This window comes from Electrophorus electricus, chromosome 10 (assembly GCF_041902795.1).
Source record: "Electrophorus electricus isolate QZ-2024a chromosome 10, ASM4190279v1, whole genome shotgun sequence".
Taxonomy (NCBI): domain Eukaryota; kingdom Metazoa; phylum Chordata; class Actinopteri; order Gymnotiformes; family Gymnotidae; genus Electrophorus; species Electrophorus electricus.
Window position 1 is genome coordinate 20020310 of NC_137506.1, and position 11841 is coordinate 20032150.

Here is an 11841-nt window from a genome sequence, read left to right on the forward strand (position 1 = left end):
GAATCTTTCATGACTGCAGCCTCACTATGGTCTACCACTGAAAAGTATTCCACAAACAACGCAGGTATCACATGAACTCTTGTTGCTAAGACAGCAACTGGATCTATCCTGAAGTCAATGTGGATTTAAATACATCAAGAAATGGAGACCCTGAATCTGGAAAGAAGAAATACACATGTTGCATTATAGTAATTAACTGGTGAAGCCTCATTCAGTTCACAGACTGTGTGTATTTTTAGAGGATTGCAATATGGACCGGTCCCATTTGTCACTGGATTCCCTTAGCCTGGCTGAGATGGTCAGTCCATATGAAACTGATCTCGAGGATGAGGAGGAGTGGGATGCAGACATGGAAGCTGAAGGTAGGTGAAGTCAGGTAGTGGATTTGAAGGTTTAGCTACATTGGATGATAAAGCCTCTGTCTCTGTGACACAGCAGAGCCAAAGAGCAGCGGAAAGAACATGTCCACCGCGGAGCTGTACCTGCAGGCCTGTACGATGGTGGGGGTTGTTCCTGTCAGATACTTCCTGAGAAACCTCGGCTCTGACACCATCAACCTCAACCATCATGGCCTCGGCCCTTTAGGAGGAAAAGCAATAGCCATCGCTCTGGTGGTAATGGAGATTTGTGTGACTAAAGAATCAACTGTATGCCATAAAATTAAGATTTTTTGTTGAACACTAAGACAATCCAACCTCAAATAAGCAATAGCCACCTAAAATAAAATACAGTATGCATAATATTTAGTAAATAGAATTATTACTGGTGTCTCTACATTCTACACAGACTGATGTGCACACAACAACACTGGAACTGAAGGACAATTTCTTGCTGGGTGAGGGAGCAAGATATATTGTGGAGATGCTGAAGGCCAATTTCACCATTCAAAACTTGGTACTTTTTGTACTTATTATTACAACTTGGACTAATAATTGTTGGGAGTTAAGATGCTCCAATATGAATAGTGAACATACAATTTTATGTTCTTGGTTGAAACTAATAATAAGAAAAATCTCAAAAATACCAATAGTGTCTTAATCACTGTGCTTGGACCCTAATTACCATATTAAACACGATAGAGTATAACTATATATATCCATTAGAGGGCAGTAGACTTCAATTTCGATATTCTTCTCTTCACGTAGGACCTCTCTGACAATCACCTCCAATCTGCAGGAGCAGAATGTATTGCAAAGCTGCTGCTGGATAACATTTCTATCAAATCAATCAAACTTTCAGGTAATAGCTGAAACATTGCTTTGGTCCATCTGACATTATAACGCTTACAATGTCAGTAGAGAGACAGTATAGTTCCCTTATTTGTTAATAGGAAATGAATTCACAGACGATGATGCCAAATGGTTTGCAGAAGCCTTTTCAGTAAGTTGGATTATGCTGTACTGATATGAAGTTTAAGCAAAAACAATCTGTTTGGGATTTTCGTGCCAGCTTTAGTCTGAACTCTCTTTCTAGACCAACTACAGAGTAAAGGAGCTGGATCTGAGTCACAATCAGTTCTGTGGAAGAGGTGGTGAACACCTGAGCCAAATGCTAGGTAGATATGATTTAACAACAGTGATTTATGGTATATCAGTTTGATGTTCATATCATGTATATTGGCTCTGTGAGTATGTTATTGACAAACAGAAATTAAAGCAATCGTATTTATATTGACACAGCTAATAATGAGGGAGTCGAGGTTCTTGACCTCAGTTGGAATCATCTCAGAATGAAAGGAGCTGTGGCTTTCTGTGCTGGACTTAAAGTATGAAAAGTTACACATAAAATCATATATTACATTCAGAAAATAAAGAAGAATAAATATACTGTCATAATAATAATTACATCAAATAAATGTGATGTTACTGGGTTGTGTAATGGAAGCATCTGAGTTTTGTTTTGCCTAATATGTCATGTTTATCAGGTCAATGTGACTTTGAAACACTTGGACCTATCCTGGAATGGCTTTGGTAATGAGGGAGCTCTGGCTTTAGGTGAGGCTCTCAAATTCAACAACACTCTAGTGTACCTGGACTTCAGTAACAACCGCATTACCAATGAAGGGGTGAGCATGCTTTGCAAGGGGCTGGAGTCAAACGATACGCTCAGAAACCTAAAGGTGGGTTTGGGAGATGTGTGAGCTTTGTCATACAGTAAGTCTAACAGGGCAGTATTTTCAAGGCTGAACACATATGTGTTTATGATGAGGTTCATAGTGGGGTTTGGGTGCAGCCATGGTTTAGGACTCACTGAATTTACTCTATTAAAATCTATGGAAATTGGTTTGAACTGTGGACACAAATATGCTGTTCTTCATAGCCTAATGATGGGTTTTGTTGCAGCTGGCCTACAACTCTCTGACAGTAGAAGGGGCCCTTGCATTGATCGGGGTAATAAAGAACAGTCCTAAAACTGCCCTTGAGGAGATTAACATCTGTGTGAGTTTCATGTATATCACAGTCTATAGTGAAAACACACAATAGCAATGGATAGGGGACACAACCTTGCCACATTTGTTTTATGATTCTATGTGTAATTAAACGTAATTCTGTTTGTGTGTGTATGTGTGTGTGTGTGTTATAGAATGTGCTGGTGAATGAAAACTTTATGCAGCTCTTGGAGTTAACGTGTCAGGAACATCCCAGTCTAGAGGTGCAGTATGGGGGCGGTGGGGGCTTTATTGCTAAAAAACCTCCAAAGCGGCTCGATCCTATGAAAGTCATTCAGGTACAAGAGGAATTTTTACATATAAATATAATCAAAACCATACCACAGTGAGAGTTATGATGCTTATTTTAGATGGATATATAAATGTGGTGGTTGTTGATTAGGTTGGTTATCAAAGTTATAGTATAGACAACTGGCTGTACTGTTCACTAACAACATTTTCTGTTTTGGCATTTATGAAGGACTATCTTGATCAGCGAAAGCTCCGCCTTTGGGATTTCTTCCGAAATATTGACAAAGATGGGACAATGCAAGTTCCTGTCTCAGAATTCCGAAAGGCCGTACAGGCAAGGGCCTATTTCTTAATTCCTGACTCCAAATTATCTTACCAAGGATTCAATATGCATAAATAAACATCTTTCAGATAAAAGACCTCCTTTAAAATTTGTTTAATGTTTTCTTTAACTTGTTGTGATGTGTCTTTCAAATTCATGATGTGTGACTTTCTGTTCATATATTACAGCAATCCAGTATCCCACTGGAACAATTCCAGATTGAAGAGCTCATCCAAAAACTGGACCGAGATAGAACTGGCATGGTAGACTATAGGTGGGATGAATGATTAAATTACTTTGTGCATGACACCAAAGCCTAACCATTATAAGGCCAACGACCTGCTGAAGTCACTCCTGGTGTTATGTTTCAAACATAATCAACTTTTGCCTAGAAGGTCATAATGACCAAGATTGTCTAGGATTGCAATTTAATGTTTAAAGATCCACTTCTGAATGATCACCAAAAAGATAACTCACACTTCAGTTGTGTTATCCACGATACACTTAAGCAATGCTCGTAAATACAAGTAAACGCCCAGTTTGGAGGGTGCTGAGGCAGATGAAGGGTCATTTCTCTGGTAATGAACTCCCCTGGCTGCTGTTCTGCAGGGGATTGGCTGACACCAGGAAGCAGATGATGCGGGACCACCGGCGGCAGCTGCGGAAGGTGGAGTCCCGACAGAAGAAGGAAAAGCAGAAGAGCGAGCGTATCCTCAAGACATTCCAGAGCGCTGTGGAGGCCGTCACACCACGCAGCTCCATGGTCATGTCGCCAGGCGGAGCAAAGGAAGACTCCAGTGGCCCCCGGCACTTCTCGGCCACGCCCCTTAGCTCCTGGCACCACATCACGATGTCTAACAGCGGCCGCTACTCAGTCACTAACATGAACAGTGAGCATGTGCACCTCCCTATGATAGGAGGAGCCGCCAGCTCCCACAGGACGCCAAGCTCCCCAGCCATCCGTTCCTATTCCCAGCCCAACCTGACAGAGGATGGCCCTCGGCTCTCTCTCGCCAAACCCGCCTCAGTCCAAGGATCGTGCTTGACCTTCAGTCCAGGTGACCTTAGCCCTGTGGCCAACCACCTGACCAGGTCAAGGCCAGCACTAAATGCCACAAAACCTGCAGCAAAAATATCTGAAAGGAAGAAAAACAGGCCTAAAAAATGAGCAGAAAGTACAGCCAAAGGACATAATCCAAGTGGCATGTGAAAGTGACAGAACACTTCTGTTCTAAAACTATTTCTATATCAAAACTGAATATTAACGGCCATACTAGCTGACTAGTAATAACTTGTAATAACTAGGTTTGATAACTAGGTTCAAAACTTCAGTAAAGTACACAGAGTTTTCAGAGAAACTGTTCAGAGTTTCCTGTTCCTCTGCATACTATATATATATATATATATATATATATATATATATATATATATATATATATATATATATATATATATATATATATATACATACATACACACACACACACACACACGCGCGCACACACACGCACACACACGCGCTTTATATAAATAATTTAATCCATATGTGAAAAATATGTAAAAATGATTTATAAAAAACAATTATGTTACTCAAGTGTATAAATATGTTCACAGCAATAAAGCAAATCCTTCAGCACCATCTCTCTTAGGGTTACTAGTATTCTGTGTTCTGTTCTAGTATATAGTATTCTCTTTTTTTAGAACACATTTATATTCACTTATTAAAGTAGCATTAACTTATTAATGTGTTTATCACTTGTTGATTGTGTCTTCAGAAAGGTAAGCAGCTTTTAGGTGTTGTGTTTTATAGGACTGAAGCAAATGTCAGTCAACTCTTTTCTTTGCAGTGTGATCAGATCAGATTATAGAAAGCCGAGAAAAACCTGCACCTGTATCCTTTACTTGCTGGTTACAATGTTTGCAGGACATAAAGTTTATTACATAAGTAATTCCAAGGATGCATGCAGATCTTAGCTCTTAGTAAGTAACTGTGAGAAGAGGCCAGGTGATGATTTTCTTGATGAGCATCCTTTAAAAGCCCTCATGCTCTGGACCTCTGTCACAGAAAAACCTACCTGAGAATGATCGCCACACTTTTCTGGTTCATTTTCCTAAGTTCCACCATCGCTTTTGGGGTAAGTTATTAATCAGTTCCTCCTTTTCTTTAGAACAATGATGTAGTATTTAAAAAAATTATTGTTAAAATGATTGTTAAAACTGGTTCCATAAAGCCTGTGGATCTCTGGACTGAGAGGAATGAGACTCTGGGTCCCAGTGAGCAGTGCTCCTGTGACTCCTTCCTGCCAGACAGCACATTCCCCATGAAAGAGCTGGTGCTCCTGGAGCAGACCATGGTGCAGATCAACCACAAGTTAGAAATGGAGATCAGCAAGGTATGGAAGACACTGACCCTGAAACCTGAATGATCTGTGCCCCACAGTACGTACATGGATCATTCGGTTTTCAGAGTCTTCCTCTAATTTCAGGTTGAGATGTTCGAGAGCAAACATACCATCTACAGTGAGAAGGTTGTCAACCTCACAACGCTAATCAAGCAGATGGAAAATAACCCTGACTCCTACAATGAGCTGCAAATACAGGAGTTGAAGATACAGATCAAGCAGATAGAAGCCCTGAGTTTAGAGCTTCAGACATCCCTTGAGGTTTCTTCTACTGTGCTCATCGGCATCCGCAAAGAGGTAAAACCGACCCTAAACCTAACCATAATTATTAGGTGTTCTCTATAAAGGAAATGCAAGCTCTGTAATGAGACTGTCCACAACTTGAGGGGCTGTTGAAAACATACATGAGTTCAAGATGGTCCCATGCAAATGGCAGCCTGTAACAGCAGCTCTGTGTATTTTGCAGCCTTTATTTTGTTTTCACATGTTCCGTTGATTATTTTTGTTTTGTTTTCACATGTTCTGGTGTTTATTTTTGTTTGTTCCCACAGTGTTAAGTGTTCTCTTCTCTTCTCTTCTCTTCTCTTCTCTTCTCTTCTCTTCTCTTCTCTTCTCTTCTCTTCTGTGTACAGATCACCTCTATGATTGTTGTGCTGACTCAACTGGAAACCACATATGACAAGAACCTGCTACTGGTGACACGTAGAGAATATATCAAGCTTCAGCAGAAACTAGAAGAATGTGAGAGACAACACAATGAAATCTTCAATCCTAATATAGGTGAGGCTAAAATATCTTAAAATATCTTATTCTAAATATAGGCTGAATTTATATTTTTTGAACAGTTAAATTCATTACTATGCTTTTGTTTTATTATGAATGTATTTTTTTTTCTAGGATCTTGTAACCATGGTGGCATCTCAAGACTCAGTAAGCCAATCATTAGCCAGCTGAATGCACACCTGAATGCAGGCTATCAATATGGAGGGTGGGGTAAAGATTCAAACCCACGATCTGGCTCTGAAAATATGTACTGGTATGCTGGTTTCTCTGATACGCTGGTTAAGAGTTTCAGTCTTTATGCAGACTATTACAGACTGATCATGAGACAAGCAACGAAAACATATGAGCTCTATATAAATACTGCAAAGGACTGGCAGGGCACAGGTAACAATTATATTGTACATGGTAACACCTTTTATTATCAGTACAGAAACCCTTTCAGCATGGCAAAGTACAATATGACCACACAGACCGCAGTGTACAGGGTGGTGCCAAAGGCAAGCAACAGATTCTCCTACCACTATTCACCCAATCAGAACTTAGACTTTGCAGCTGATGAGACTGGATTATGGGTAACGTATGCTACAGAGGAGTCAAGGGGTAAACTGGTGTTGGGTAAGATAGATGAGGAATCATTTGCTTTAAAGGAAGTGTGGGAGACTAGTGTCTACAAACCATCTGTGGGCAATACCTTTATGGTATGTGGTGTTCTTTATGCTACCAGATCTGTGGATATTAAAACAGAGGAGATTTTTTACACTTATAACACCCACACGAGAAAAGAGAGCCATGTTAGTATACCATTTGAGAAGTTCCAGGATACCTATGTGTACCTAGATTACAACCCCACTGATCAGAAACTCTACATGTACAATAAAGGTTATTATGTCAGCTATCATATTTGGTTCAAGCAGAATATCTCTAATAAACCACAGCTATTGATCTGAAAGTACAACTGAAAATGCATGTGGTTTTTGGTGTATATGTTCTATAAAGACACAGAACACTAAAATGTAATATATTGCATTTCAGTCTTATTAATAAAATCCTTTGAGCAGTATACCATGGTGAATCTTGTCATTGTACACTTATCAATGTTCTTGTTTACTGTTATTAATCCAATGATAAATAAACACTCCTATGCACTTTAAATGCACACATACATCATCATTCTTAAAACTAAGATATATTTTCAAACCAAGCTAGGTCATACCTTATATGTAGCTGGCTTCTTCTGAGTTAGAGCTTGTGATGTGTGTTGTGAATTATAATGAGAGGTCAGATTATGGTTGGGATAAACCTGTTTATTACATCAGTAATTCAATGTATAAATAAAAATGCATGTAGAATTTTCTAAACAGGAATTATTTTGTATAAGCAGAAAATGACTCACCAAAATTAATTTCCTGTGATCTTCAGAGCATTTGGAAATCAAAAATTAATCTTTGTAGGAGTTTCTGCAAAATCCTAAAATAGACAATTAATTCACTGAGAATGCCAAATGCTCGGACTAACACATTTCAAATGCATAATAAATGCATAATAAATTCAGTTTATGCTGAATACCTTCATAAACCTGATCTATTTTAGGCTTGAGTATAAATCCTTCAGGGCAGTGGATCTCCAGCAGCATGGCTGAGCACCTCTGCCAAGCATTGTTTGTAGGTTAAGAATACATTTGAGAAAATAGGCTGTATTTTTTTTTTGTTATTATCTACAGAATACATTATTTAAATGTCTATGCAATGTATACTTTGGTTACTTTTCATAAGGAGAAATAATTATTAATTATTAATTACTAATTAAATCTTGCAACTTTTTACATTTTAATTTCATTGCTGGCTGCACATATACCAAGATGTTTATCATTACATAAGGATTCTGTGAGGGTTGCAATGTTAAAATCCCTAGCTCTCTAGCTCCTTCTCAAATGTCCTGAAATGCTATCAGTTATCATTTCCACACACATTTTGACACAGAACTAGAAGAGTTTAATAAAACATAAATGGCTTTTTAAAAAAGTGAAATGAAATATGTTAGTTACAACAACTTGTAATTTCTGAACTGATGAAATGAGTTGTGTGAATATCGAGCAGTATTTTGTGATTATATGACATAAATCAGCAACCATCTCAAACTTTGAACTACTGAAAACATGTTGTTATGTTAGCACAAAGAGACGTCATGATGGTGAACATTTTCTCCATAACAAACCAACACTCCTTTACAGCATCTTTACACAGGGATAGTTTTTTGTTTTGTTTTGTTTTTTTTATCCAGATGAGTTTGCTATATTGAACCAGGTGTGGCCATCACCAAAAAGTGCCCTTTCGTATATTTCAGACAAGGTCAGCCTAAGATTACAATATGAATTTTGATTACTGCACCAGGCTCTCCATGCAGTGTATTTTCTCGTGTATCATCAATCTATCATCTACCACATGTTGCCATTTTCTTACTTCCCTTGTCTACCAATAAAGCGTTAATTAGTATTGCCTTATTAACTCTCAACATAGTAAGCAAACATGAATGCATACCCACCCAAGGTTAGTTTGAAATCTTTATAGGGACTGTCAGTCAGCAATAAGCATGAGAATGAGACAGGTGTTTAAGGTGTTCCTGATACCTTGACCTTTAAAGGCCGATGACTCGGCTCAGCTGGAGCCACTCAGTAGAGAAAGCCTAAGACACAATGCACCATTTTCTTCTGCTCCTCTTGTTTGCCAGTCCAACTTATGCATGGCTGGTAATGCTTGATTCAAAAAAATGAAACTGTTTATTTTAAATTTGATCTTCCACCTTTTATTTATTTATTTTCTTCTCTTTTCAGCCGATGGAGGACTGGGGCTCTGGGAACGTCACGGCCACAGTGGGAGAGTCTGGGCAGTGCATCTGCCATGTGTACCTGCCCGACACTACATTCCCTGCGGACCGTGTTGGGAATGCGGAAGTATCTTCGAATAAGCTAGCTGCTGATGTGGAGCTCCATATTAACAAGGTACTTTCTGTAGTACACACTGCTGAAAATACGCTGGTCAATTTTGCAAATTTTAAATTTTGGATATATGAAGGAGCATATGCTGTAAATGTTCTTTCCTTCCTCGCAGCTCAATATTTTCAAAGGCCAGCTGGTTATTCTTCTTGAGGAGCTCAAGAACCTGACTGGCCGTGTGGAGGTACTGGAAAGTGGGCCTGACAAGTATATCAAACTGGAGTTTGAGCTCCTGAGGATCGAGCTGCGGGAATTTGAGGCACTGGTCACACAGCTGAAGACATCCCTCAACTCCTCTTCCCCAGCCTTTGATAGCCTTTACATTGAGGTATCAATCATTTCAAATGAACCTGAAAGATCCCTAATGACCGAGCACGACATATCAAGTAAATGTACAACTTGCATCTCAAAAAATTCTAAGTGTGATCCCTACATAAGGTAGGCAGCTTTCACTGCTCTGTATCTATTACTTTTTTTTAAGATTCGCAATATGAGCTTGATTGTGGATCAGCTGGAAAGCTATGACAAGAGCAACTTAGAGGTCATCCGCATTGAGTTTGCCAAACTCCAAAAGAAGCTGGAGAAATGCCAGGATAGACAGGAAAACTTCTCAAATGCAGAAATTGGTAATATTCTTGTGTCATCTAAAATGTTAATTTAGTACAAACCTTCACTTTTTTATTTACACAGATATTTCAGGTCTGTTGTAACACTCCTGTTTTGCATTATATGTTATTTTGGAATACTTTTTGCTATGGCTCTAATTAAATCTATAAGAAAAAATACTAAACAAATTATATAGTATTTCCCAATATTCACTAAGAAGCATTTATTTGTGCTATAGCACCAAGTCATAGTGAATATATTAACATCCCTGCTTTTACTTTTCTTTTCAGGTTCCTGCAAGCATGGAGGCATTCTAAGAGTTGGCAAACCTGTAGTTAGTCAGTTGAATGCCAACCTGGCCTCTAACTACAATTATGGAGGATGGGGAAAAGATTCTAAGCCACTGCCTGGTTTTGAGCAGATGTACTGGTACTATGCTTATTCTGACAGACAGTTAAGAAGAATTCATGTTTATGCAGACTACTACAGTCTGATCATGAGACAAACAATGAAAACATATGAGCTCTATATAAATACTGCAAAGGACTGGCAGGGCACAGGTAACAATTATATTGTACATGGTAACACCTTTTATTATCAGTACAGAAACCCTTTCAGCATGGCAAAGTACAATATGACCACACAGACAGCAGTGTACAGGGTGGTGCCAAAGGCAAGCAACAGATTCTCCTACCACTATTCACCCGATCAGAACTTAGACTTTGCAGCCGACGAGACTGGATTATGGGTAACGTATGCTACAGAGGAGTCAAGGGGTAAACTGGTGTTGGGTAAGATAGATGAGGAATCATTTGCGCTGGCAGAGGTTTGGGAGACCACCATATTCAAACAGTCTGTGACTAATGCCTTCATGATCTGTGGCATCCTTTATGCTACAAGATCGGTAGACACCCACACAGAGGAGATCTTCTATGCTTATGACACCCACACAGGAAAGGAGAACTATGTAAGCCTTCCGTTTGAAAAGTTTCAGAGTTTCTATGTTAACCTGGATTATAACCCTACAGATCAGAAACTTTACATGTACAATAATGGTTATTATGTCTCATACAATGTGAAGTTCAAGAGTGCCTAACCATAATGTGACGATTGATTTGATTGAAAAATTACTTTAAATATGTAATTTCAGTGTATTCTCTGTTTGATTGCATGTAGAAGTAAGGTTGTCATTTAAGACCAATTCAGTAATAAAATTATTTCATGCACTGCATCTTTGAAACCAGTTTACATTACTTGATTTTCCCATTTTTGATGCCAAAGAGCACCCAGTCACTGAAAACTTAATATGATAGATTAATGATCTTAATGAGCACTCATTACTGGGTCACTCATTAATTGGTAAGGGGTCTGTCAAATCACTGAACAAATCACTCAAATTAAATCAAACATTATTTCTTTTTAAATGGTCATTCATTTCTCTTAATATATTGTATATTGTAGTGGGTGTTATATGTATACTTGAACATACTATGTTTATGCTAGGGTCTTGATTAAGATGGGGTGTTGACAGAGACAGTGGGACATGAGATGTGATTCTCTGTCGGATTAGGCTGCATTTTATGTAACCTGACACACCCAAGCCCATTACTCCCCCCTCCCGCTCTGGTCTCCTGCTTCCTGGACCCAGCTGGTCTCTGCTAATGCTGTAATTACCCACTCCCACGAGGTCCTGTACCTCTGATATTCTATACCATTACACTACTCTCTCTCTTTCTTGCTATTCTTTAAGTGACTTGCTCTTGCCTTCAGGTGTGATTCTCATGGGAATTTATAATCATATGTGATGTGTGAAAGTAATTTGTATTTTTTAAATCAGTCATTGTGTATGTGATCTTCTCCAATCTGACAGCAGGACATCTGACCAGTCTGACCACTGTCCTTTATTAGGGCTCTTATTGTAACCTCCTTTGCTATGGTAAACTTATTGCAAATTTATACTCACATATGAACAGATATATAGGTAATTGCAGTTAAGTACTCCAAGTTTCGAGAGAGAGGGGTGCTAGATTAGGATTGGAACCATACGCTGTATATA

General features: G+C 38.8%; 3 protein-coding genes across 3 annotated transcripts; all 3 read left to right on the top strand.

Annotated features, from left to right (window-relative positions):
- The first annotated feature begins 250 nt into the window (after positions 1-250).
- Positions 251-4219, top strand: lrrc74a (leucine rich repeat containing 74A). The gene is made up of 13 exons (XM_035532915.2): positions 251-366; positions 449-614; positions 787-894; positions 1146-1239; positions 1331-1380; positions 1474-1555; positions 1680-1765; positions 1925-2119; positions 2343-2438; positions 2584-2727; positions 2910-3014; positions 3191-3276; positions 3612-4219. Exons 1-13 carry the CDS (start codon positions 251-253, stop codon positions 4168-4170), a joined length of 1887 nt encoding a protein of 628 aa, XP_035388808.1. The 3' UTR covers positions 4171-4219.
- Positions 4220-5083: 864 nt separating this feature from the next.
- olfm4.1 (olfactomedin 4, tandem duplicate 1) lies at positions 5084-7134 on the top strand. Its single transcript, XM_027015365.2, has 5 exons — positions 5084-5137; positions 5234-5395; positions 5489-5701; positions 6037-6184; positions 6302-7134. Exons 1-5 carry the CDS (start codon positions 5084-5086, stop codon positions 7132-7134), a joined length of 1410 nt encoding a protein of 469 aa, XP_026871166.2.
- Positions 7135-8879: 1745 nt separating this feature from the next.
- Positions 8880-10881, top strand: olfm4.2 (olfactomedin 4, tandem duplicate 2). The gene is made up of 5 exons (XM_027015368.3): positions 8880-8933; positions 9018-9185; positions 9295-9507; positions 9661-9805; positions 10076-10881. Exons 1-5 carry the CDS (start codon positions 8880-8882, stop codon positions 10879-10881), a joined length of 1386 nt encoding a protein of 461 aa, XP_026871169.2.
- The last annotated feature ends 960 nt before the right edge of the window (positions 10882-11841 follow it).

Bases quoted from the DNA above. Each gene is read 5' to 3' on its own strand.
- lrrc74a (XM_035532915.2), top strand. From the start codon at position 251: ATGGACCGGTCCCATTTGTCACTGGATTCCCTTAGCCTGGCTGAGATG. The intron at 2,120-2,342 runs GTGGGTTTGGGA...GTTTTGTTGCAG, and splicing joins ATACGCTCAGAAACCTAAAG to CTGGCCTACAACTCTCTGAC. The intron at 2,728-2,909 runs GTACAAGAGGAA...GCATTTATGAAG, and splicing joins ATCCTATGAAAGTCATTCAG to GACTATCTTGATCAGCGAAA.
- olfm4.1 (XM_027015365.2), top strand. From the start codon at position 5,084: ATGATCGCCACACTTTTCTGGTTCATTTTCCTAAGTTCCACCATCGCT. The intron at 5,396-5,488 runs GTATGGAAGACA...CTCTAATTTCAG, and splicing joins TAGAAATGGAGATCAGCAAG to GTTGAGATGTTCGAGAGCAA. The intron at 5,702-6,036 runs GTAAAACCGACC...TTCTGTGTACAG, and splicing joins TCATCGGCATCCGCAAAGAG to ATCACCTCTATGATTGTTGT.
- olfm4.2 (XM_027015368.3), top strand. From the start codon at position 8,880: ATGCACCATTTTCTTCTGCTCCTCTTGTTTGCCAGTCCAACTTATGCA. The intron at 8,934-9,017 runs GTAATGCTTGAT...TTCTCTTTTCAG, and splicing joins GTCCAACTTATGCATGGCTG to CCGATGGAGGACTGGGGCTC. The intron at 9,806-10,075 runs GTAATATTCTTG...TTTTCTTTTCAG, and splicing joins CTTCTCAAATGCAGAAATTG to GTTCCTGCAAGCATGGAGGC.